This window comes from Vulpes vulpes, chromosome X, assembly GCF_048418805.1.
Source record: "Vulpes vulpes isolate BD-2025 chromosome X, VulVul3, whole genome shotgun sequence".
Taxonomy (NCBI): domain Eukaryota; kingdom Metazoa; phylum Chordata; class Mammalia; order Carnivora; family Canidae; genus Vulpes; species Vulpes vulpes.
This window is the reverse complement of record NC_132796.1, coordinates 91,956,067-91,983,721: the sequence shown is the minus strand read 5'-3', so window position 1 is coordinate 91,983,721 and position 27,655 is coordinate 91,956,067. Positions and strand designations below refer to the sequence as shown.

Genomic DNA, 27,655 nt, shown 5'->3' with positions numbered 1-27,655 from the left:
TGAATTTTCAGCTATTACCAACAGCGCCAATAGAAACATTCTTAAACGAATATCTTGGTGTACACAAGCACGTGTTTTTGTGGAATATATAAGTATAAGAAATCACTGGGTTCTAGATTGTGACTAACTTTAGCTCTCCTTTCAACTGTGAAACTGGGGCAGCCCGGGTGGCTTAGCGGTTTAGCGCCGCCTTCAGCCCGGTTTAGCACCGCCTTCAGCCCGGGTCGTGATCCTGGAGACCCACGTTGGGCTCCCTGCATGGAGCCTGCTTCTCCCTCTGCCTGTGTCTCTGCCTCTCCCTCCTCTCTGTGTATTTTCATGAATAAGTAAATAAAATCTTAAAAACTGTGAAACTATTTCAAAATACATTCCCAACAACACTTGTGTGAGAGTTCACCTTGCTTCACATCCTCACTAACAGTTAATATTTTCAGACTTTAAATTTTTTGTCAATATGGTATGTATGTAATGATGTTTTATTGGGGCTTTTCTTTTTTCTTTTTTAAAAATTTATTTAAATTCAGTTAATTAACATATAATGTATTACTGGTTTCAGAGGTAGAGGTCAGTGATTTATCAGTCTTATATAACACCCAGTGCTCATTACATCACATGCCCTCCTTTTTTTTTTTCTCCTCACATGCCCTCCTTAATATTCATCACCCAGTTACCCTGCCCTCACACCCCTGCCCCTCCAGCGACCCTCAGTCTGTTTCCTATGATTTTAAAAATGGAATTCCTGTTGCAGGGGCTTATGTTTTCATGGGCATCTTTTTATGTGTTTTTGGCCATTTGAAATTTTGATTTCTTGTGAAAGGCCTCTTTATATTTTTTCTCCCATTTTTCTATTGGATTGTTAGCATTTCTTTCATTGACTTGTAGGAGTTCTTTATATAGCCTGTATTTGTGTCCTTTGTGCATTATACCGTATATGTGGCAGATATCTTTTGTTACTATTTGGTTTGTATTTCCGCTCTTAAAATGATGAACAGAAGTTATTTATTTTAATGTCATTTATTTTATTATTTTTAAAAGATTTTATTTATTCATTAGAGAGAGAGAGAGAGACATAGAGAAGCAGGCTCCATGCAGGGAGCCCGATTTGGGGCTCAACCGCTGAGCCACCCAGGCGTCCCTTAATGTCATTTTTGATCCTTTGCTCTATGATTAGTAGTTTTTTTTTATTTTAAAAGATTTTATTTATTCGTGAGAGACACAGAGTGAGAGAGAGGCAGAGAGAGAAGCAGGCTCCATGCAGGGAGCCCAAAGTGGGACTCAATCCAGGGTCTCCAGGATTACAACCTGGGCCGAAGGCAGAGCTAAACCATTGAGCCCCTCGGGCTGCCCTGATTAGTAGTTTTTTTTGTGCTTAAGCAATCTCTTTCCCCATTCCAAGGCAAATGAACTTATCCTCCTATGATTTTCCCCATTCCAAGGCAAATGAACTTATCCTCCTATGATTTATGATTATTTAAAAAATATTTTATTTATTTATTTATTTATTTGACACAGCGTGTGTGTGCGTGCTCTGATGAGTGAGCACAAGCAAGGGGAGTGGCAGGCAGAGGGAGAGGGAGAAGAGCAGGCTCCCTGTTGAGCAGAGAGCCCAATGTGAGGTTCAGTCCCAGGATCCTGGGATCATGACCTGAGCCAGAGGCAGCACTTAACAGGCTGGGTCACCCAGGCGCCCCTGGAAACATCTTATTTTGCTTTTTATTTTTTAAGCCTTACCTGAATGGAGTTGATTTTTGTGTGTGCATAAAATAGAGTTTTATAGAAGTAGAATTTGCAATATATTGTGGTTGATGATGTATATGAAGAAAATCTAGCCTCACACAGGTAAATAGTTGGCAAAAGGAGGAGAATTTTAATAGTCTTTTCAGATAATTGAAGATAGTATTCTTTGATTATCATGACAAAATTTGTGAAGTGGTAGTTTTTATTTTTGGAAGATTTTATTCATGAGAGAGAGACAGAGACACACAGGCAGAGGAAGAAGCAGGCTCCATGCAGGAAGCCTGATGTGGAACTCAATCCTGGGACTCTGGGATCACGCCGTGAGCCAAAGGCAGATGCTCAACCACTGAACCACCCAGGCATCCCGTGAAGTGGTAGTATCTTAGTGATTTGTTGCAATGTCAAATCCAAAACAACATCAGTGAACTTTTTGTACTTTTTAAATTAAAATGCATTTGCCTTTTACTTGGGATCTTTTACCCATGCATTATTTTGCAGTATCATGCATTGGTCAATTGGAAAATACTGGTTCACTGAAGGATGCACCTTTTCAAAGTATTGACACAATACATTGTGTTAAATAAAAGTCCCCCACCCCCGCGTTCTTTAATATCATCACTGAACTAATCCGGAAAGTTTTTGTGAATTGGGAACTAGTCAAGTCCAAGGTGGTAGCTATAAGTTTTTCAATACTTGAATTTTTGCTTGAAACCTTATATTTTATCATTGGCAGCAAATACTCTCAGTTGTTTTCCTTGAAGTGACTGGCTCAGTTGGTTCATTTTTGAGAAAATGCCTGCCAAAAACCCAAGTCTGAATAACCATTATCAGTTCTTTCAAGTAAAAATGGCATTCTATGTAAAAGCAGCTAACTCAACTCACAATTTAAACAATTGCTTAAGTGATTTTCTGGAGACAACCATAGTATTTTGGTGTGTGGTAGAAATGCTTTATGTGTACTTTCCATTTTGTCACATAGAATATTAAAATACATGTTCTTAAAAAGACGTGTTATCAGGGCTCAGGATTTAATTAAATATTTTTCACTACTTCATCAAGCACATTTTTTCATTGTAGGTAAAAGCACATAACGAGATTAGCCTTAATAAATTTTTAAGTGAATGGTACTGTGTTAAAGATAAGCACAATGTTGTACAGTAGATCTCTGGATGTTTTTCATCTTGTATAACTGATGTTTTATACCCGTTGAATAGCAACTCCCCATTTCTCTTTCCCTCTAGTCCCTGGCAACCACTGAAATTATACTTTTTGCTTCTGTGAGTTTGACTCTCTTAGATATATTTCAATATAAGCAGAATTGTGCAGTATTTATACTTCTGTGACTGACATTTCATTTTATATACTGTCCTCAAGGATTATCTATGTTGTAGTATATGACAGGAGTTCCTTATAGCTGAATAATAGTCAATTGTATGTATATGCCACATTTTCTTTATACATTCATCTGTTGATGTATATTTAGATTGTTTCTGCCTTTTGGCTATGTGGATAATGCTGCAGTGAACATGGGAATGCAAATACCTTTTTGAAATCCTGATTTCACCTCTTGTGAATAAATACTCAGTGGGATTGCTGGATTGTAGTTCTATTTTTAACTTTTTGAGGAACTTTCAAACTGTTTCTCAAAGGTGCTGCACCACTTTACATTCCCACCAACAGTTCACAAGGGTTCTGGTTTCTCCACATCCTCCCCAACACTTGTTATTTTCTGTTTTTTTTTTAAAGATTTTATTTATTTATTCATGAGAGACAGAGAGAGAGAGAGAGGCAGAGACACAGGCAGAGGGAGAAGCAGGCTCCATGTAGGGAGCCCCACATGGGACTCAATCCCAGGTCTCCAGGATCCCACCCTGGGCTGAAGGCGGTGCTAAACCCGCTGAGCCACTGGGGCTGCCCTTTTTTTTTAAAGAAATTTTTTACAGCAGTTTTAAGTTCACAGAATAATTGAGAGAAAGGTACAGAGATTTCCCATTGCACCCACACATGCATAGCCATCTCCCTTATTTTCAACATTCCCCACCACAGTGGTACCTTTGTTACCATTGGTGAATCTATATTGACACATCACAGTCACCCAGAATTCATAGTTTACCTTTGACTTCACTCTTGGTGTTGTATATTCTATGGGTTTGTATAAATGTGTACTGATATGTATCCTCCATTTTGGTATCAGAGTATTTCCCCTGCCCTAAGTATCCTCTCTGTGTTCTGTTTGTTCATCTCTCTGGCTACCCCCAACCCCTGGCAACCACTGATCTTTTTACTCCCCATAGTTTTGCCTTTTCCAAAATGTCATATAGTTGGAAATACACATTATATAGCCTTTTCAGATTGGTTTCTTTCGCTTAGTAATTTGCATTTAAGGTTTCCTCATGCCTTTTCATGGCTTGATAGCTAATATCTGTTCAGAACTGAATAATTCCATAGTGTGGATGTACCAGTTTATTTATCCACTCACCTACTGAAGGACATCTTGGTTGCTTCCGGGTTTTGGCAGTTATGAATAAAGCTGCTGTAAACATCTATGTGTAGGTTTTTGTGTGGACATTTCTCACTTCTTTTGGGTAAATAACAAGGAGTGGGATTACTGGATCATGAGGTAAGAGTATGTTTAGTTTTATAAGAAACCATCAAACTATTCTAATGTGGCTGTACCATTTTTCATTTCCACCAGTAATGATTGAGAGTTCCTGTTGTGCCACATCCTTAATAGCATTTGGTGTTGGCAGTGTTCCAGATTTTGGCTATTCTAATAGGTGTGTAGTGGTATTTCATTGTTGTTTTAATTTGCATTTTCCTGATGACATGATGTAGGGCATCTTTTCATATGCTTATTTTGCCATCTGTATATCTTTGGTGTGAGGTCTTTTGCCCATTTTCAAATTGAGTTGTTTTTTTTTTTATTGAATTGTAAGTTCTTTGTATATTTTGGATAACTCCTTTTATCAAGTGTTTCTATTTCTGTTTTTTTGATAATGGCCATCCTTACAAGTGTGAAGGCGATATCTGTGGTTTTGATTTGCATTTCTCTGGTAAGTGATGTTGAACATCTTTTCATATAACTTTTGGCCATTTGTATGTCTGCTTTGGAGAAATGTGTTCAAGTTCTTTGCCCATTTTTTAATTGGATTTTTTGCTATTGAATTATAGGTGTTCCTTATATATTTTGGATATTAACCCTTATCAGATACATGATTTGCAGATATTTTCTTCCATTCCATAGGTTGCCTTTTCATTCTGCTCATTGTTTCCTTTGCTGTGTACACAATTTTTTGCTTGATGTCCTACTTGTCTATTTGTTTTCGTTGTTCTATCCAAGCAGTCATTGCCAAGACCAGTGTCATATAGCTTTTCCTAGGGATTTCGCAGTTTTGGATCTTAAATTTATTATTTAATCCATTTTGAGTTGGTTTTTGTATGATGTAAGATAAGTGTCCAATTTCATTTTTTGCATGTGATTATCTATAAATGCTGTTGAACCTCTTTGTGAATTTTTAGGTTCAGTTACTACATTCTTTTTTTTTTTTTAAGTAGGCTCCATGCCTAGTAAGGGGCTCAAACTCACAACTCTGAGATCAAGAGTTGTATGCTTTACTGTGACCGAGCCAGCCAGGGGCCCCAGTTACTACATTCTTTAGTTCCAAAATTTGTTTGGTTCTTTTTAAAATATTTTCTATCCTTTTGTTGAAAATCTTTTATACATGCATCATTTTCCTGAGCTCATTGAGCAACTTTACGGTGGTTATTTTATTATTTTGAAGATTTTTATTTATTCATGAGAGGCGTAGAGAGTGAAAGGCAGAGACATAGGCAGAGAGAGAAGCAGGCTCCATGCAGGGAGCCCGATGTGGGACTTGGCCCTGGTATTCCAGGATCATGCCCTGAGCTGAAGGCAGATGATCATTGAGCCACCCAAGCGTTACTATGGTGGTTATTTTAAATTGTCAGGTAACTCATATACCTCTAATTCTTTAGGGTCAGTTTTTGGAGACTTGCTTTATTCCTTTTATTGGGCCATCTTCCTTGTTTCTTTACGTTCTTTTTAATGTTGTGTTCGTATGATTGTATTTGAAAAAACACTCCTCTTTTCCAGTCTTTATGGACTGGCTTAGTAATGTACAGCCTTCCATTACCAGTCAGCCTGGCTATGGATTCTGGGGGCTTTAGAAACCTTTGTTTCTTTGTATCCTTTGGTGTCCATCTGTTGTACTGTGGGTCCTATGAAGTAGCAACATACCACTCAGCTCTTTTTTGTTTTTGGTGGTCCCGGCAGCTAGAGGAGGCTGGGTGCTGTCACGGCCCTAGGTCAGGCTAAACAGAAACTGTTCCTTCAGGCAGTATCCCCCAAAGCTGGAATGTTGGATACTCTTTCTCCCCTGAGGGAGAGGCTGTTGAGGTGTATTGATTTCTGTTTGCTGTACTGTGGATTCTCTGAATCTACATCTTGCCACCCAGATATTTTTTGTCGTTGTTAGCAGGCCTCAGGCACCAAGTGTATACAGAGTCCTGTCTGTGCTCCAAGATGTTCAGGAAAGAAACCAGCCCCTCAGACAGGCCATACCCCAAGTCAGAATGTTAGATGTAAAGTCCAGTCTTCTATTTCAATCCTCAGGGAGAATTTGGGGGCTGGAAGTTTTTTTCTAGTTGTGTGGTATTGTGCCAGGAGGAGGGACTGTGGTAAAAGGGTGGCATGAATTTTCCTGCTTGATGCAGTTAGTTTAGGCTTACATGGGGTGCAGGAGCCTCTTAACTGGTTTCTTAATTTCTCATAAAGGGAATTGGTATGTGTATTGTTGATGAGTTGATGTTTCATTGGGAGGAAGGAAAACCTGGGGTTTCCTGTTCTGCCATCTTGTTGATGCCACTTCCATCAAGTACCTTCTTAAGTGAAACTGGCTTGTTTTATGAATGATCATGAAAAGGTAGTGTGGTAACATCTTACATGGGACTGGCTTTATTCTTTTCTTTGATTTTTTTTTTTAAAGATTTATTTGAGAGAGAGTGTGGGCCCTCACATGCAAGTGAAGGGAGGGGCAGAGAGGGAGAATCCCAAGCTGCTGCTTCACCCACCAGGGAGTCCAATGTGGAGCTCCATCTCAGGACCTATGAGATCATGACTTGAGCCAAAATCGAGTCGGATGCTCAACCAACTGAGCTACCCAGGCGTCCCTCTTTTTTTTGATTTCTTGATCATGAAGAATCAATGAAGCAGTTTGGTTCAAATGCCTTGATACATGCTAAGATGCCAGCAGTCTTTTTCCTTCCTTTTCTTTTGAACTGTTAGTTCAGGGGCACCTGAGTGGCTCAGTTGGTTAAGCGTTGGACTCTGGCTCAGATCATGATCTCAGGGTTGTGAGATCCAGCCCTGTGTTGGGCTTTGTGCTGGGCACGGAGCCTGCTTAAGATTCTTTCTCTCCTTCTTCCTCTGCCTCTCTTCCCTCTGAGAAAAAAAAGAAATGAACTGTTAGTGTAAATGTTAATACTGCAAAAAAGGGAAATGAAGTCTTAGTATTATTATGAATACTGTTTTGATCTTGCAGAACTCTAGAAAGTGTCTTGGGGTCAGAGTTTCGTGAACCACACTATTGGAACTGCTACTTTACCAAATTATAATGGTTCCTTCTATTCCTTTTTTTAAGTCTTTTTAAAAAAAATAGTGAATGGATGTTGAATTTTGTCAAATGTCTTTTATATATCTGTTGAACTCGTGATTTTTTAAAAGTCAGTTTAATGTGAATTAATTTGAATCAACTTTGTGTGTTTGGGATAAACCCACATCAGTTTTTTTTTTAAAAGATTTATTTATTTATTCATGAAAGACACAGAAAGAGAAAGAGGCAGACACAGACAGAGGGAGAAGCAGGCTCCGCACAGGGAGTCTGATGCAGGACTCGATCCCAGATCCCGAGGTCATGCCCTGAGCCGAAGGTAGACACTCAACCGCTGAGCCACCCATACGTCCCAAACCCACATTAGTCCTGATGTATTTCAGTATTTTTCCATTTATCTGTATATTTAATACTGTACATGTTTAAATACAAGACACTATTATTATTATCAGTTAATATTCATTTAGAATTACCCATGTACTTGCTACTTTTTTCTCATTTCCTGCTGCAACTCTTTCTGTAATAATTTTTATCCTACCTAGAAAACGTCCTTAAGTGTTTATTTTAGCGTGTCAATCAGTTATTGTTTGTCTGAGCTCCAGTCCTTATTTTTCCTTTTCTTGCAACTAAATATTTTGGGTATAAAATTAGGTGGGCAAATACTTTGTTTTAGCACTTTGGATGTATCTTTCAGCATTCAGAGTTCTTGTCTAGAAGTCCTTAAGATACTGTCTTTTTTTCCCTTTAGGTGCTTAACTGATTTTGTCTTTGGTTTTCTCTAGCTTTATTATGATGTGCCGAGTCGTGGATTTCACTTCAGTTCTAGAAAACTGAATTCTTGGCTATTATTTCTTTAAATACTGATTTTGCCGTCTTCTCTCTTCTTTTTTTTTTTTTTTTAAGATTTTATTTATTTGAGAGATGGGGGAGAGGCAGAGTAGCTGAACAGGGAGCCTGATGTAGGGCTGGGTCTCAGGACCCTGGGATGATGACCTGAGCCGAAGGCAGACACACTTAACCAACTGAGCCACCCAGGTTCCCCATCCCTGTTCTCTCATCTCTGGAATTCTAATTAAGGATACCTCTTCTCACTATATTCTGTATATCTGCCCTTCCTTGCAATATTTAAATTAATCTAATGAAGAGGTATTTAAAATACAAGTTTTTTTTCCCAATTTTCTTTTTTTTTTTGTTTCTAAATTTTATTATTGGAAAAAAATCTCAGATGAGAAAGTAGAATACCAGTGAAATTAGCAATCAGCTTCAGTAATTGTCAACTGCTGGCCAGTCTTGTTTCGCTTGTTACCCTACCCATTTTCTCATTCTATTGAAGTAAATATCATTTTATCCATGACTATTTCTGTATTATCTTTTAAAGATAAATTTTTATGGAAATCTTTTTTTTTTCTGGATTCCTGGGTGGCTCAGTGATTTGGCACCTGCCTTTGGCCCAGGGCAAGACCCTGGAGTCATGGGATCGAGTCCCGCATCGGGCTCCCTGCATGGAGCCTGCTTCTCCCTCTCCCTGTGTCTCTGCCTCTCTCTCTGTGTCTCTCATGAATAAATAAATAAAATCTTTTTTAAAAAAGAATCTCTTATAAAAAAATCTTTTTTTTTCTGAAGATTGATTTATTTGAGAGAGAGCAGGAAAGAGCGAGCTGGAATTGGGAGGGGGGGCGCAGAGTAGAGAGAGAGAGGGAGAGAGAAACTCAAGCAGACTCCATGCTGAGTGCAGAGCCGCACATGGGGCTTGATCTCATGACCCTGACATCAGACCTGAGCTGAAACCTAAGAGCTGGATTCTTTATCTGACTGCACCACACAGGTGCCCCTAAAATTTATAAAATCTTTATAAAAATATTCCAGTTGACTCAGAAATAATAATTTTAAAAATACTTATTTGAAATAGGATCCAAACACTGTGATTGACATCTCTCAAGCCTTTTTTAACCGTGAGGATTCCCCAGCATTGTTAATTTTTCCTTGCAATGTGTTTGTTGAAGAGACAGGGTCATTGTAGAGTTTCCACAGTTTGAATTCAGGTTCATGGCTGGCTTTTCTTTCTTTCTTTCTTTTCTTTCTTTCTTTCTTTCTTTCTTTCTTTCTTTCTTTCTTTCTGACAGCTTCATAGGTGGCTGGTGTATTCTTTCATTACGATCAGGACATGCTTAATGTTTGTCTCTTCTTGTGATGTAAGAGCTATTGATAGATACTTAGATCCTTTAATTTATTAGGCATTTTTAAATGGTGATGTTCTTTTGTCATTATTTATTAGTCTCTTCAGTACAGAGACTTTTTTCTTATCAATTATTGGTTCATATGTGAAAGGCAGAATAAGTACTTGATTTTTATTCTTTTAGTTACCAGTTTTCAAAAATAACTAGCTTCCTCCAGTCCTGACAACTAGGGTTTTTAGGTTGGTTTTATTCTCATTATAAACTAATGGATTTAACACATCTGATATGTTTCCAAATATTTTTAGTTGATATAATTTGCTCTATAAGGATTGTCTATATTAGGATTGGAAATGAATGCAGATTATTTCTATTTTATTCTAGTTTGCATTTATGCCGGATCCTCAGTGAAAATAAAAGCCATGATAGTTCAACTTACAGAGGTAAGACTTTTTAAAGTATCATAGCTATTATTTTTGGCTTTGTCAAAATTAATAGATGTTCTGTTTTCTGTTAAATTGTTATGAATGAAAAGCAAAAGGTATGAGATAGTTCACATTATATAAAGCTTTTATATGAGCTCATTACAGTTAGGATTAAAACTATAGTTATAAAAAATAAATAAAACTATAGTTACAGTAAGACTATATCTCTCTCTGTATAGATACTTTATCTGCATAATAGTCATATGTTGCTTGGCTTTTATAATTGTGACATAGTATATTTAGCCAAATACCAGCAGTTGCTATCTGTATTAAAAATTACACAGGCTAGCTATCAGTTGTAAACAGAAGAGAAAAGCTAGCACGAAATAACTATTCTGATCTTGTTTGCACTAGGAAATTTCCAGAAACTGAGGTTGTGTTTTACTAAAGCTGGTTATGTTTAGGTAGTATCTGGGGATCTTATTAAAGGCAGTTGTCATGGAAAACATTAAAAGCAAAGGAGTTGTTTACTGCATATCACAAGTATGGTTTATTAAGTATGATGTAGTTAAACAGGATGTAAATTTTAATTTTAAAGGATTTTACTATTTAACATTTATTTAAAATTAGTCATTTGGATTTAGAAAAAGAGGGGGCAAAAACAAAAGCAAATACGGCTGGTAAATTTAAAGCATTTTCATGTGTAACTTTCACTGAGGGTGGAACTCAACAGTTTTTTCTGGAAAAAACTTATAACCAATAGATCTATTTTAAATAAAAAGTGATTAAATACAATTCATTATAGTTATTATGCTTTTGTGAATAAAAGATTGAAAATGCTTTTCTAAAGATAATTTACTTTGGTTTTATCAAAAATTAAATAGTAATATGAAAGTGTATACTTCTTTTTTTTAATTTTTATTTTTTTTAATTTTTATTTATGATAGTCACAGAGAGAGAGAGAGAGAGAGGCAGAGACACAGGCAGAGGGAGAAGCAGGCTCCATGCACCAGGAGTCCGATGTGGGATGCGATCCTGGGCGCGCCCTGGGCCAAAGGCAGGCGCCAAACCGCTGCGCCACCCAGGGATCCCCGAAAGTGTATACTTCTTAAAGAACATTTGAATTTTTGAGTGGAAAGCATTTTTAAACAAATAAATGAGCCATTTTTTTCTGTCATTTGGGTAAGACCTGTTTTAAGACTTAACATTCCTAGCCTGCACCCCTAGTTATTTTTCCAATTTATCCTTCTTATAAAGTTGCATGATCGATCATAAAAGATTTCTGAGGTTGCTTTAATGCCTTTTCTTTTGTATAAGTCCGTTGACTGCCAGAATTGTAAGAAAGTAAAGAAAGACTCTTTTCTAAAAGCATTTGGATACTTTACTTTTTTCCTTCCCTATCTTTATTTTTGTTTTTTAAAAGATTTTATTTATTTATTCTTGAGAGACAGAGAGAGGCAGAAACATAGGCAGAGGGAGAAGCAGGCCCCATGCAGGGAGCCCAATGTGGGACTCCATGCCGGGACTCCAGGATCACGCCCTGGTCCAAAGGCAGATGCTCAACTGCTGAGCCACCCAGGTGTCCCTCCTTCCCTATCTTTAAAACAAGTGTATAACTTCTCATTTAATTTTGATCTTGTTTGTGATTGAAATCTTATTGGGTAAAATAAGAGAATTTTCAGAAAACTGTAAATAGTGTAACATAGGATGATTACTCGTCAGTTTTAAATGGCACTGTATGCATCATTAATAACTTCCAGATTATTGTTAATTTGCATGGCTGTTCTGATTCACATATGAAACCCAAAATAGTTATGAGCATGGCTTCAGTTACTGAATTGCTAGACCTGCCCTTGCCTACTTCCTCAATGCACACATTCTTTGGCTGGTATCTGCCAACAATCAAGCTTTGGTCTCGGCCCCAGTTGGTAGTCCATGCAGGAAACTAATGGAATGTCATTTCTTCAGAATGTCCTTTGTTCTGTCTCAGGGGAATTGAGTTTGGGTAGTGTTCCCTGAATTCTTTCCCTTGCATATACTCTTTTTTTTTTTATAAGTTGCCTTTTCCCCAGTAAAATGATACTGTAATGATGGCTGATAAACATGAGTAGTCCTGACATAACCAAGAACTAGTGCCTTTAGTGTTCAGATCCCACAAGGAATGTCTAAGAATCACTAGAAGTCCCTTTTACTTGTGGCTCTCCTTAAAAATACTGTTTCTGTGGGGTGCCTGGCTGGCTTAGTCAGAAGAACATGTAACTCTTGATCTCCAGGTCATGAGTTGAACCCTTGTTGGGTGTAGAGAAGACTAAAAATAAACAAACAAACAAACAAAAAAGCCCTGCTTTTTCTGAGATGTTAGCATTAAGATAAAATCTTTTATTTATTTATTTTTGTGAATAATTATAAAGGTTATTAAGTTTCTCTCCATGTTGTAAATGTAATGTTTTTCAACTTTAGTATAGATTTTACAGGATTTTGTGGGGTTATTCTTGGTAATCTTAGAGTACCACTTCTTGTTTTTGTGGCTGAAAAACAATAGACGTTCCTAACCACTTAAATGGGCATTAAAAACATGTGAATTGGGAACTGCCTTTGCTAATTTGTGGATAACATTGTGATTATTTTCATGTCACTTAGTGTCAGCAAAGTGACCTGGGCTTTTTGTTCTCAAGGGGATTACCTTGTCTGATTAATACCAGAATTTCCTCAGTGCCTATGAGCCCATATTCTTCTGGGAATTTAATTTGTTGTTCAGCTGTTTTGTCCTTCTAAGAGTGATTGCTTTTTTAAAAACTTAGTTATCTGGATAACTTTAATTTTATTTACTTACTAATTTTAATAAGAGAGAGCCCGCATGTGACAGAAGGGAAGGGTGGAGAGAGGGGGAGAAGCAGACTCCCTGCTGAGTGTGGAGCCCAATGTAGGGCTCAATTCCATGTACCTGAGATCATGAGCTGAGCCAAAATCAAGAGTTGAATGCTTAACCGACTGATCCATCCAGGTGGCTCAGATTTAAAAAAAAAATTTAAAAAATAATTTATTTGAGAGAGTGAGTGGGAGTGTGAGAAAGCACAAGCAAGGGGGGTGGCAGAGGGAGAGGGAGAAGCAGCCTCCTCACTGAGCAGGGAGACTGATGTGGGGTTCATTCCCAGGACCCTGGGATCATGACCTGAGCTGAAAGCAGACACTTAGCTGAACCACCCAGGTACCCCTTTAGTTTTTTTGAAGATTTTATTTTTAAGTTATCTCTACATCTAACGTGGGCTTGAACCCACAACACTGAGATCAAGAGTTGCATGCTCCACTGACTGAGGCAGCCAGATGTCCCTGGGTAACTTCAAAAATGAGTAGTATTTGTTGTAAAAGCATTTTATTAATGGAAATTCAAAGCATGAAATTGACCTCATATTTCTACCATACTAACAAATAGAATTTTTTCCTTTGCATCTTAGCTTTTATATAGTTTATTATGAGTGTAATGAAGGCATATTTATTAAAAAGGTATAGAATATGTTTAATAATGAATTCATAAGGAATTTGGATACTCTGACTATATTTCTTTAGAAAATACTTTAATGGACAAATTTCATTGCAAAATAATAGCAAATTAATAAAATTGTCAATAAGGATTTTTTATTTTTTTATTTTTTTTTTTTTAAAGATTTTATTTATTTATTCATAGAGACACACACACACAGAGAGGCAGAGACACAGGCAGAGGGAGAAGCAGGCTCCATGCTAAGAGCCTCGATCCAGGGTCTCCAGGATCACGCCCTGGGCTGCAGGCGGCGCTAAACCGCTGCACCACCGGGGCTGCCCTCAATAAGGATTTTTAAAGGGGTATTGATATAAGTTTTGATTTCTATGCTGTTCCCTTTTTGTGACAAGTAGTCAAACTAAAGGAGATTTTTTTTTTAAAGGTTTTATGAGAGACACAGAAACACAGGCAGAGGGAGAAGCAGGCTCCATGCAGGAAGCCCGGTGTGAGACTTGATCCCAGGACTCTGGGGATCACGCCCTGAGCCAAAGGCAGACGCCCAACCGTTGAGCCACCTGGGCGGTCCCAGGAGAAGATTTTTAAGATTTATTTATTTATTCATGAGAGAGGGGGAGAGAGAGAGAGAGAGAGGCAGAGAGGCAGAGACACAGAGACACAGGCAGAGACACAGGCGGAGGGAGAAGCAGGCTTCTCGCAGGGAGCCGGATGTGGGACTCTATCCCAGAACCAGGATCAAGCCCTGAACCAAAGGCAGACACTCAACCACTGAGCCACCCAGGTGTGCCTTGTGAGAAGATTTTTAAATATTTGATGTTTTACTTGCTATTTTGCCCTGAAAGATTTTTGATTCCCTTCAGAAGGATATTATAAATTGACTATTTTACAGCTGCTTTTAGAGCTACAGCTGTTTTTCTATGTTTAAAATTGTATTTTATTGTATTTTTAAAAAGATTTTATTTGAGAGAGAAAGAGAGAATGAGTAGGGAGAGAGGCAGAGGGAAAAGCAGGCTCCCTGCTGAGCAGAGAGACCCATGTGGGGTTCAATCCCAGAATTCTGGGATCATGACTTGAGTTGAAGGCAGTCACTTAACTGAGCCATCCATGTGCCCCCTTTCTTTATTACTGAAGTATAGTTGACATGTAATAAATTAGTTCAACAACTCTGTGATCCTGTATTATGCTATGCTTACCACAAGTGTAGCTACCATCTGTCACCATACAGTTGTTTTTCTACCTTTTTTTTTTTTTAAAAGATTTTGTTTATTCATGAGAGAGAGAGAGAGAGAGAGAGAGAGAGAGGGAGGGAGGGAGGGAAGGAGGGGCACAGAGACAAAGAGACACGGGCAGAGGGAGAAGCAGGCTCCATGCAGGGAGCCCGATGTGGGACTTGATCCCGGGACTCCAGGATCACGCCCTAGGCCAAAGGCAGGCGCCAAACCGCTGAGCCACTCAGGGATCCCTGTTTTTCTACTTTTAATGAGAAGAAGGAGGTAAAGTTTTCAGTGTATACGACTAAAGAAAAATATGGCTAGAAGGAGGTATTCATGTGACCATTAACTCCCTCTCACCCAAATTCCTTCTCCAGCAAAGGAAGTGATAGTAATAGCAAATGAGACCATTTGTGGTTGACAGTTCTCATAGAACTGCAATTTTGTGTATGTATGTATGTATGTATGTATGTAATTATTTTAGTTTGAGTTCTGATAGAGGAGAAAAGATCTAGATTTGGGGAGAAATTTCTCTGAGAGTAGGATATGGATAAAACTTGATTTTATATAGACTAGTATTCTTTACCTGTTGTCAGTGTAGCCCTGAGATTGAATTGACTGTAATCTGAATTTATTTAGAAAAGTCTGTGAAATTTGCTGGTGAGAGAAATGGTTAAATTAGTTTATATCCACCTGCTAGAATTCTCTGCAGTCATTGAAAATAATTTTGGGGACTTTGGTAGTGTGAGAAAATACTTTAAAAAGTGTTTGTGGGGGAATCAGAATACCAAATCATGTGTACTGTGAATGAAAATACGTAAAATATGTGGATACATAGAGATTGGAAGGAAATGTTTAAACAGTAGTTATGTTATAGTAGTGGAGTCAAGGTTAACTATTTTCTACTTTTAGTATTGCATTTTTGTGAAAATAAAAGGGAAAAATCTGCTAGGGAAAAGCATTAGAAGTATATTTTTCTTACCATTTTAGATACTTACAATTCTGAAAAGTAGGAAATATAGAGGTCTTCCCTCAGAAGGTCTACCTTTCATGTTTAAGAAATTGTGTTCTTATATTCTTTCTTTTATGTTCAACAGATTTCCAACAGGCTCTTTATGAGTTATCATACCATGTCATTAAAGGAAATCTAAAGCATGAACAGGCATCTAATGTTCTTAATGACATTAGTGTAAGTATATTTATACACACGTTTTTTAATTTAATAATTGTTACATATTTCTTTTTAACCTTTGATACAAAGATCCCTAAAGTATATAACTTGCATTTCATTTTGTTGAAAGTTATAGTAGTGAATGTTTTAAGGCAATATTGGTAATTCTTTGTTGCTAGACAGAAATAAAGATATTTTATCTTTATGGCCAGATTTTTATCTGTTTGTAAGGCAGAAAACATTAGATAAGCTGAGAGGGAGAAAAAAAAGCCTGCCTTGTAATGAAATCAAGATATACTTAATTAAAAATGCAACTATAAAATAATATGGCTAGAATATTTTTCTCTTATTGTAGCATATCAAAACATTTGCTTTTGTTTGCACTTATGTTCAGAAATTAAATATATTTTAAAACTTTAGGATTATTTTATATTGAGATTGCATAGTTCTAACTAATGTTCACCTGCTATCAATTTTCAGGTGTTTGTTGTGTTAGGAAATATTAATAATTAGATATTTTCCTGACCTTTAGACGATTATTCTGTTTCATTCTTATTTATTAGAGAATTTAGGTTAGATTCAGACCAGATACTTTTCATGGGTTTTTGGTATTTGAATTGTAAGATGAGCTCTTAAATTTTTTTTTTAAAGATTTTATTTATTTATTCATGAGAGACATCGAGAGAGGCAGAGACACAGGCAGAGGGAGAAGCAGGCTCCACGCAGGGAGCCGGATGTGGGACTCGATCCCAGGACCAGGATCACGCCCTGAACCAAAGGCAGACGCTCAACCAGAGCCCCTCAGGCATTCCTGAACTCTTAAATTGTAAGGGTGTTGATTGTAAACCAGTAGTTAAGTTTCTTAAGTAGTTAAGTGGTGTATTATTCAATTATTATTAGGCTGGATTTTAACCCTGTATAAATGAAATTATCTATTCAGTTGAGAACAGCTTTCAAAATGAGTATTACTAAGGTAAGGGACCTGGAGCTTCTTGACACCAGGATGAATTTCCGCTGTGTTGCTTTAACTTTTGTAACCTTTTTCCATTAGGATAGGTAATCTTAGTATGCTTTTTGTGCTTTTGTGAAGATAGTTGTAAGAAACTTCTATGTTCAGCTGTTGTGATTCCCCCCCCCCCCCCCCCCCCCCCGCTACATATTGATTGAAATGTATTTAAGTAGTAGAGGTTCAATATGAGTTTCTCTTTGTCCTTAAACTGTCTCTATCTGACTTTAGCAGTATTAATTCATGTTGGAGTAGTCTATTTTTTCAACAACTAATATTCGATGTTGAAAACTCTGGTCTTCCTCTTTTCTTTCTGGTCTTCAGGTAGCTTGAGTACTTGTATTCAAGTAGACATAGCAAAAGTCCATAGCCCCTAAGAAACTTTTGAGAATGAAATCTGGTGTGCAGTTAAGGTTCTTTCATTCTGTGAATTGGCTATTGGTATAGTCTGTTTATGGATTTGATTCTAATACTTTTCCCATTTTTTGAAAATGAAAAGTCCAAATGGACTTAATATGTATTTTGTTTTTACTTGGCTTCCCCTTTCCTTTGAGTCCTTATACATACTTTTGCAGCTGGATTGTCTTTGTCATGGCTTTCTCATAGTCCCATATCTCACTATCTTATATCTTAGCCATAGAAATATATCTTGTATGTCTCTTACAGCTGCTAGTTTTTTCGTTAGGATTATATTTCTTTCTTTTACTCTGAAAATAGGCTAGTTTAAGGGTTGCTATAGTGCCAGCAAACTAATTGCAGTGATAGAACTATGATCTTTACTAATGGAAAATGGCTCTAAAATTGGGCATGGGAGTGGGAAGTCAGGAGACAAATCTAGAATACATGTTGAAGTTTTCATCCAGAAATGAAGGGAGAATTTTGCATTAGTTTTTCCAAAGGCTACAAATATTAGTGCATAAAGAAAATAAAGATATATTTTTGGTAATTATTTTCATTTTCAGAGAATCTTGAGTAATGGAACAACAGTTTGTAATTTTATTTGTCTTTTTTAGATGTCTGTTCTGACACCACTAGGACTTTTGCATAGGTCAGTGTTGATGCAGGCATAAGCACAACATTTAAAGTTGTAGATGAAAAAATGTGCCATTTTAAACAGTCTTGCTTTGGGTAGGTGTAAGGTTCTCAAATTCCAGTGGTTTCTAACATGAGGGAAAAGTCTCCCTCATTTGTGCTCTTTAATATTTCAGGAGGTACTTGGTTAGGTTTTTTATCAAGTTGTTTCATGGTAGACATTTAAACACTTTTTTCCAGCTGTTGTCTCTTTCCGTTTTCTCTGTATTATGAAACTTGCATTTTATTATTTGTCACCATAAGGGTATTGGGGTTTTGTTAGGTTTTAAGTTTTACTGCAGAGTGTTAATTCTGAAAGCATACTTGATGGTGTGCTATTCTTGTATTTACTGTGTAAATAATTATATTTTTATAATTAGGAATTTCGTGAGGATATGCCCTCCATTCTTGCTGATGTATTCTGCATATTAGGTAGGTATCAAGCCTTTATTTTACCTGTAAAAATGCTGTTTGGTAAATTAATGTACTGTGTTAAATAAAATGTTTTCTTTCAAACCATTTGTAGGAACTAGACTATATATTTTTTTACTTTATAGTGTTTAAGTCAAATATGAGTATAATTACTGTTTATAAACTAGCTTTAGATATAGTTTATAATTTAGTTTGAATTTATAGAATGTATTTTTATCTAAAATTCGACTAAATTAAATCATTTCAAGTAAAAAAAGCCAAGTTTTTTTAAGTTCAGTTAGTCTGAGTTACTCAGATTTTAGTACTGCATAATTAATCTTAATGCAGGTTATCAGTGAATGTCAGAATCTCAAACTTAAGGGCACTTGAGATATTTACTTTGTTGTTATACTCTTTTGATTCTTTTTTTTAAAAGATTTTATTTATTTATTTATAAGAGACACAGGCAGAAGGAGAAGCAGGCTCCCTGCAGGGAGCCCAAGTGGGACTCGATCCTGGATCTCCAGGATCATGCCCTGGGCAGAAGGCGGCGCTAAACCACCGCTGAGCCACTTGGGCTGCCCACTCTTTTGATTCTTAATTTTAGAAAGAGCAGGAAGAGCCAAAGTAATCAAAAGTACTTTTGTTTTGAGGATGAGAAACCAGCTTTGGAAATAGCATCTTCTCTATTTGTCCAGAATAAATAATTTATGCAAGATTTAAAAGGAATATTTCTTTGAATTATAACAAAAGGTAGTATCCCTCCATGGGAAGCATGGATTTAAAAAGATAATATATATTATAAATTTATTTCTCTTAATTTTAGATTTGAATTAAAATAACTTTGAACACAGTTTTCCCCATCAGTGTTATGCTTTCTATAACTTTGCTCTAATAGAAACCTTTACCAGACATTATAATATTCACTTTAAAATAAGACATCCTCTGAGAGTTTGTCAAACTGAAGTGAATTAATTTAGCTCATTAATCTTAATTCCTAGAATAGATAGGTTACTTAAATGTGTTACCGAGAATCTGGGAATTTGATCTTAGCAAATCTGAATGCCTGGTGCTTGATCTTGATCTTTCAGGATGTTTAAAATTTCATAATAGCAGTAATGTCAGGAACAGGTCAAAATGTATGTGGACTGTGAGTGATAAATGAAAAGAGCACATCACTGATGGGGTGACCATATGTCCCATTCTTGTTTTGTTTTCCCTGGCATAATTAATAGTGCCTTATTTCAACCTTAAAACTGTCCTGGTTTGGATCATAAAGTATAAGTTCATTTTGTCTATTGAATTGATTTACGCCAGCAACAATAAACCTTTTAAGCTTAATTTTTTAAAGCAGGCTTTAAAGTTATTACATAACGTGACATATAAGTATAGCTTGAAACAAGTTTAAAAAATTAAAAAAATTATTTATTATAAATTTGTAGGATTAAAAGTGATTTGTAGGTTAAGTTTTGTGGAAGATGTTGTCCTTGATAGTGTTAGTATAATTTATATCTTTTTTTGGGTAATCATCAACTATCAGCTTAATAGTAAGTCTTAATAATTTTTTTATTCATTTATTCTATTAGGATATATTGCCCCTTTGTATTTAGTAATATGAAGTATTACTACAAGTCACTGCTTTTTTACTACTCATATGAATTTATGAGGATGTTTGGTTGCTCTTGGGAAATTTCTTTCAGCCTATTCAGTCAATTTTTACAAGCAAGATTTGAGTGGCAAACTTGGAAAGAGAATTTCCGTCACCTGTCCCCTCGCTCACCCACCCCTACTGTTAGCAGAAGAAAAAATGATCCAAGGATGACCCCAGGCCAAACTAGGGGAGTAGGAGTAAGAATGGGAGCTACCTGTAAAAATAATGGCAATAATAATGTAGATGCTATTTTTGGAGCACTTTCTATGTTCTAAGCATTATGTTATGCATTTAGTTTCATTTTAATCCTTATAGCAACTTCTGTAAGGTAGATGTATAGATCAGAAAATTGAAGCTCAGAGAAGGGATTTTTCAAGGCACATAGCCAGTAAAGCAGAGTTTGAACCTGGGTCTTTTTTGTTCCAGAGCTCGTAATTTTTTTTTTTTTTTTACTATATCATGTTGTCTTTCTAATATTTTAAGAGTTCTAAGAGAAATCAGTGTTGTACTTCCCTGGTTAAGATAACAGTTTTCTTTAAAAGACTGATTATGTAAGGATGAGAGTTTCTGAAAGCTATATTGACCTGGAGAGGGAAGTCTGGTATAACTTGATGCACTGATAGGATCTCTGAGCTGGAGTGGGTGGTTTGATGACACTGGAACCTACAGTTGGAAATGACTGAGGGCTTTTAGCAGCATAGGGGAAATTAGTTTTTAAGAATATTTTATTTATTTATTTGACACACACACACACACACACACACACACACACACAGAACACAAGCAGGAGGAGCAGGAGTGGGAGAGGGAGAAACAGACTCCCCACTGAGCAGAGAGCGCAGTCCAATGCAGGGCTTGATCCCAGGACCCTGGGATCATGACCTGAGCTGGCAGAGGCTTAACAGACGGAGCCATCCAGAGCCCGTCATAGGGGAAATTAAAGAGAATTTACTAGGTACTGATTCAAGATTGATGAGTCAGGGATAATGAATTTATTAGTAATAGTTCATGAGTTAGGACAAAAAGAAGGAAGGAACAGGGAAAGCATAACTGTGATTATAAGAGTCCTGTATTGGTTGTTGAGATAGCTCAACAAAGAAATTTACTGAGGTTCTATTAAGCATTTCCTAACATGGTCAGAACCCAGAGAGTAGTATCTTGATCAGGTCAGATGGCTAAAAGGAGAGCAGACTTGGCTTGAAGAGGATGAACCTGCTACCCAGGTGCTCTGATCTTAGGGACTTTGGGGGTAGATCTCAGGGACTTTTGGGCCTGGGTAGATAGATATTGGTTAAAAGGATAGGCCCAGTTTAGTCCTGAGCCCTCAAGATCAGTGTCCTTGAAGTTCTAGGCCGAGGAGGGAAAAGAAGACCAGAAAATAGACAACTAGGAATCCCTGGAAGGGATTGATGAGATACACATGGATTAAAATTCTTACTGAGAGAATGAGATTGTATAGCAGTTTACATTGTATAAATTGTACCCTATAATTCTCTTAATATGTTTGAGCTGACCATGTGTTTAGCTCCAGTGGCCAGGATATTGGGAAATGGCACTAAGACTGGAAAGGGGAGAAGGGCCAGGAAAATGTGAACACGTTTGATGATAAATTCCTTTCTCTTGATTCTCAGTGATGGCAGTAGAAAGTAAACTGAAGTCAGTCAGTGCTATGACATCTGGGGAAAACTGTAGAACCCTTAGAAGACAATTTTATTACATCACCAAAATTGGTGTCTCTTGTAAATTATGAGTTGAGCTTAATATAATAGTATGTAATCATTAAAGCAATAATCCTGAGATCAACTTTGTAATCCTGTCAATCCTGGTTGAATTTTTTTGATGCTTGGCATTAAGAGCTAATTATTTTATGTCCTCCATAATCATAAAATTGTTTGACAGATTTTCTGAATAATCTACTGAAACTCAGGGAGGTCTCTGTTTCTTTTCTTTTTTTTAAGAGGGGTCTCTTCCCTGGGCCCCATGCTTTATTTTTTTTAAAGATTTTATTTATTTATTCATGAGAGACACAGAGAGAGAGAGAGGCAGAGACACAGGCAGAGGGAGATGCAGGATCCATGCAGGGAGCCCGACATGGGACTCGATCCTGGCTCTCCAGGATCATGCCCCGGGCTGAAGGCAGCGCTAAACCGCTGAGCCACCAGGGCTGCCCCTCAGTTTTTTAATATTTCAATAGGAAGAAAATAAAAATCATGAATAAATTTTTGTTTGCTGACTCGAATTGTAATTCAAAATAGGATGTTAAAAATATTCTTTTAATACTGTCTTTTCATAGAGTTGATGCCAGATAGCTTGGTTAGAACATGGTACATGGTACCAAGGTGGCCAAGGTCAGAGGTTTAATCTTCATAGGTAATAAGATCTTTAGTGTTAGGAGGTCTTTTTTGTCACCTAGTTCAGCTTTCCACCTAAGGAAGAAATCTCTTCTTCAGCATCTCTAACGTGTTGTCATTTAAACTTTGCTTGAATATTTCCATTTTTACAAACATTATTGTTTCAAAGTTTTGTTGCTTCCAGTACCATAGCATATAGCTCCTGTGTAATCAACATATCATTTTATGGATATGCTATAGGTCACAGGGTCAATCTCCAGTATCAGGAAAAATTAATCCTAAACATTCATATGCATATGAAGGACAGCTCGTGCTTACTATAGTTGCAAATTTTTTTCCAAATTCAGAATGAGACATTTTAAAATTAGGTAGCTTTAAAGAAAATAAGTATCTTAGTGCTTACTTAGTGCTGGAGACAGTCTAGAAAAATCAAACTTTTGTCTTTTTTTCTTCCATCATTATAGATATTGAGACGAATTGTTTAGAAGAAAAAAGCAAGAGAGACTATTTTACACAATTGGTATTAGCATGTTTGGTAAGTTATAAAAAAATACTTTCCCTTTCTAGATTTTTACATTTAACAGTTGTAATCACAGCTAATCATGTTAATGGAGGACGATATTGACATTCAGTTGGCTATTCATTATAAGGTGAGATTTGGATTTTGAAATGGAATGCTTTGTAAAATTAGACATGATAATTTTATGAAATATGCAGGCCTCATATCACATAAACTATCTGTATATATCAAAATTTGGTGATATTCCTGACCTAGTAAGTTCCTAAATAAGGAAAAGGTAAGAATCTATTAAATCAGTAGAAGTGATGTGGACAGCTTTTAAACTGAAGAGTTTTTCATAAACTCTTTATTAGGCAAGGAGAACAAGAATGGAGGTAGTTTAAAAATAATAAATTCTAGAACTTGTCATAATCATTGTCTAGTAAACTATTTTATGTTCATACATTTAGAACCAAGGAGAAATGCTATTACTCAGACCTGGAAGATGTCCTTGTCTTTGGTCTACTAGAATTTGACTTAAACAGTAGAAACTAATGAAGGCTGAAGTGCTGTGTTAATCTTAAAGAAAAATTCAATTTTAATCAGAATTTCATCTGTAGTTCTTGTCATTTGTATGCTGTGTACAGCATGCATATAATTTTTTAGTGAGTTTTATTTAAAGAGCTGTATGTCACACTTTTCAATATTTGAAGAGTCATCATTTTTGTTAAATTGAAGTTCCAAGCTTTTTTAAAAAAATAAATTGAAAGTTGTTGATATATATTTAAATGTGATTTTAATATTCTTATTTGGGAAAAGTTATTTTGAATGTACTTAAATTGTGGATATGCTAATGAATAAATGGCCTTTAATATTTTTTAATACAGTATTTAGTTTCAGACACAGTTCTAAAGGAACGCCTGGATCCAGAAACCTTGGAATCATTAGGGCTTATCAAACAATCACAGCAGTTTAATCAAAAGTCCGTTAAAATCAAGACAAAACTCTTGTAAGTACATATATCTTTGTGTTGCAGATCAAATATTTGAGTATGTTTTCTTAGTTCTCATTTTGAATACTAGAAGTTTTTAAAGGCAGTTTGAAGTTTTCTTTTTTGTTGCTGCTGTTGGAATGTCTTATGATTTTTCCTTTGAAAGAAGCCTAGGATTATTGAGTCAGCAGTGGACTTTACCTGTGTGAAACCAATGTTAATTTTTTTCTATATTAGAAGTTAAAATAATATTCAGTGCTTTTATTATTACTAATAAAATAATTTACAAGTATGGTTATACCCTAGGGTACATTCTTAGTCAACAGTGGAAATAGTGGTATGTTATTGTTCCTTTGGATTAGTAGTATTCTTTGTGTTACTGGTTTTCCCTGTGTAATTAACATTGAGATGTTCCTTATGAATCATTGTTATGTTCTATTTTAAAAAATAGACAAGTAAACTTTCAACAACTATTCTTATAATTGTTCTAATAGTAGATATGAAAATTCAGTGAGAATACAGTACTTGTATGTAAGCTTGTTAATTGAATTAATTTTATTCCCTTTATGATGTTTATCTAATTTCAGTTATAAGCAGCAAAAATTCAATTTGTTAAGAGAAGAGAATGAAGGTTATGCCAAGCTGATCGCTGAATTGGGGCAAGATTTATCTGGAAATATTACTAGTGATTTAATCTTAGAAAATATCAAATCTTTAATAGGTAAGACATATCTATGTGATAGTAAGTTTTTCTAAACTGTTGGAGAATAACCATAAAGACAAAAAGCGCATTTCACCCAATAGGTTTCTTTTTTTAATTAAGAAATGATGGGACGCCTGGGTGGCTCAGTGGTTGAGCATCTGCCTTTGGCTGAAGGCATGATTCAGGGTCTTGGGATCGAGTCCTGCATCAGGCCCCTCGAAGGGTGCTTGCTTCTCCCTCTGCCTCTCTCTCTCTTTCATGAATAATTAAATGAAATCTTAAAAAAAGAAATGTCTAGCTTGTACTTTTAAGATTTTATCAGTACTAATAAAATTTGGGATGATATTTATGAGAAATCTTTTTTTGTCACTGTTACCTGTGTGTATTAGTTTCTTTTCTCTCTAGTATTTCTACCTTTAATTTTTAAGTATTTCTCAGTAATTTTATAGAGGGCGGAAAATAAGAACATGTGAAACTTTAATAAAATCTTCATTGAACTCTCGAAACATGGTGATGTTTAGTTCTTTTGAGCTTGACTTTAAAAATACCTTTACAAGAGACTTTGATACATATCTTGTTTTATCATTACAACAGCTTATTTATTTATGCATATTTTTTATTGGGGTTCGATTTGCCACCATAGAGGATAACACCCAGTGCTCATCCTGTCAAGTGCCCCCCTCAGTGCCCGTCACCCAGTCACCCCATCCCCCTGCCCACCTCCCCCTCCACCACCCCTTGTTCGTTTCCCAGAGTTAGGAGTCTCTCATGGTTCTGTCACCCTCACTGATATTTCCCGTTCATTTTCTCTCCTTTCCCCTTTATTCCCTTTCACTATTTTTTATATTCCCCAAATAAATGAGACCATATAATGTTTGTACTCCAATTGACTTACTTCACTCAGCATAATACCCTCCAGTTCCATCCATGTTGAAGCAAATGGTGGGTATATGTCCTTTCTAATGCCTGAGTAATATTCCATTGTATACATAGACCACATCTTCTTTATCCAGTCATCTTTCGATGGACACCGAGGCTCCTTCCACAGTTTGGCTGTTGTGGACATTGCTGCTATAAACATTGGGGTGCAGGTGTCCTGCTGTTTCACTGCATCTGTATTTGTATCTTTGGGGTAAATCCTCAGTAGTGCAATTGCTGGGTCATAGGGTAGCTTTATTTTTAACTCTTTGAGGAACCTCCACACAGTTTTGCAGAGTGGCTGCACTAGTTCACATTCCCACCGACAGTGCAAAAGGGTTCTCCTTTCTCCACTCCTCTCCAACATTTGTACAACAGCCTATTTAAAATAAGTGTGGCAGATATTGTAAAAGATAGGGAAGTGTTACTCTCCCTACCTTTTAAATAGAATTTCTTTAGCATTAATCTTTTTTATTTGCATTGAGCATTTGGAGAAAATAGTTGGCTTCTGTAGAAAGGAGGAATGAATGGTAGAAAACTAGGGTAGTCCTGATTTTTCAGAATGGAAAGAGATTTTGCTATTACTTGTTAGGTGTGCTATCTTAGGGAAGATTTCACAATACCTAGAGGTCTTAGATTTTGAGACCTGTTGGAGAAGTCATGTTCCCTGCATTACTGGTTATATTTTAGGGGATGCTTATGCTCGACTTCTCAATTTTTTTTCTCTGCTTTTGAAATTTATGTATGAGTAAGAGAGAGGAAGTGTCCCAATCCTCATTCCCTTCCTCCATTCCTGTGTATAGAAACCCAGATAAAACTAGATTTACTACAGTTACCTTTGTTTTTACCTTAGGCTTTCGGTGATCAGCAGGTGTAGCAGATAAAGAACTTTTACTTTAAATTTATCTTTTTAAAAAAGTTTTTATTTAAATTCCTATTAACGCAGTGCAGTATTAGTTTCAGGTGTATAATATAGTGATTCACCACTTCCATACAAAACCCAGTGTTCATCACAAGTGTTCTCTTCAATCCCCATCACCTGTTTCACCCATCCCTCTCCCACCTTTGAAGTGAGTGTAGTTCTGGCAGCTGATTTATTCTCTTTGCTACTTCCTCCTGTTATCAATTTACCACTAAGACTAGTGGGCTGTGGGCTGCAGGGCTCTTATCTGTGTGGCATGACCTATTTTTAAAAAGCCTCCAAAGGATTTCCTTTCTATTTTTTTCAGGGTAGGCTCTACATTTTTCCTACAGCATTTTGATCTAGCTTGAGATGCTTGCTTTGTAGTATTGCTTTCCTATAGCTTTGTCATTCCTTACATCCTTCCATGTACTCTTTTAAGATGATATTTCTCAGATAAAAAAATTTTTTTAAAAAGATTTATTTATTTGAGAGAGAGAACGAACACACAAGTGGGGGAAGCGGGAGAGGCAGATTCCCTGCTGAGCAGGGAGCCCAATGCAGGGTTCCATCCCAGGACTCTAGGATCATGACCTGAGCTGAGGGCAGATGCTTAACCAATTGAGCCACCCAGGTGCCCCTCACATTAAAAATTCTTATGCTGTGTAAGCTCCTCAATTATTCTTGTGTTTCTGTTTTATCTATTTGTTGATAATTCTTGTCCTTGTTTCTTCTAAGTTTTGTCTTTGTGGGTTTATACCTTTTTAGTTCTTTGTTATTTTAGGACATTTCAAAGAGGGATTTTCTTGAAGGTATGCTTTTACCTAACTGGGAAAATATACACTACTTTCTTACCTTGAACTTGGCTCTCATATAGAACAGGTTATGTTACTGTCTCTGAAGAATGGTGTGGTAGTCACAACTGCAGTCTCACAATATACCAAGTGGACCTCCAAGCAGACTAGGCCAGAAGCACTCACATGTTACCTCCTCAGTATAGTCTTCCCTGACCATCCCCCTCAACACTCCCTTTCATTCACTGTATTTTCTTCTGAACACTTATCACCATATAATATGAAATGCATTTTATTTTCTTACCCCCCCCCCCCCCAAACATCAGCTTCATGAAAACAGTGGTTTTTGTTTTGTTCAGTACTTCAGAACCTGGTATGAAGGTACCAAGTAAATATTTGTTGAAAAATGAATATTTCTCTCTTTCTTGTAGAGTTTACAGTGATTCTTAGCCTCTTTTCCTTGACATGGAGGGTTTTTTTTTTAATTTTTAAAGATTTTATTTATTTGAGAA

At 36.5% G+C, this 27,655-nt stretch overlaps 1 protein-coding gene across 13 annotated transcripts in view; it reads left to right on the top strand.

Annotated features, from left to right (window-relative positions):
- THOC2 (THO complex subunit 2) overlaps positions 1-27,655 on the top strand; it is a 112,791-nt gene that overhangs the window by 6,939 nt on the left and 78,197 nt on the right. For all 13 annotated transcript variants that reach the window (XM_026017883.2, XM_072744080.1, XM_026017882.2 and 10 more), the window contains exons 2-7: positions 9,926-9,984; positions 15,774-15,865; positions 18,305-18,356; positions 22,802-22,872; positions 23,724-23,845; positions 24,415-24,548. In XM_026017883.2, coding sequence (XP_025873668.1) covers positions 9,926-9,984; positions 15,774-15,865; positions 18,305-18,356; positions 22,802-22,872; positions 23,724-23,845; positions 24,415-24,548 — 530 coding nt within the window. The remainder of the gene's footprint in view (positions 1-9,925; positions 9,985-15,773; positions 15,866-18,304; positions 18,357-22,801; positions 22,873-23,723; positions 23,846-24,414; positions 24,549-27,655) is intronic.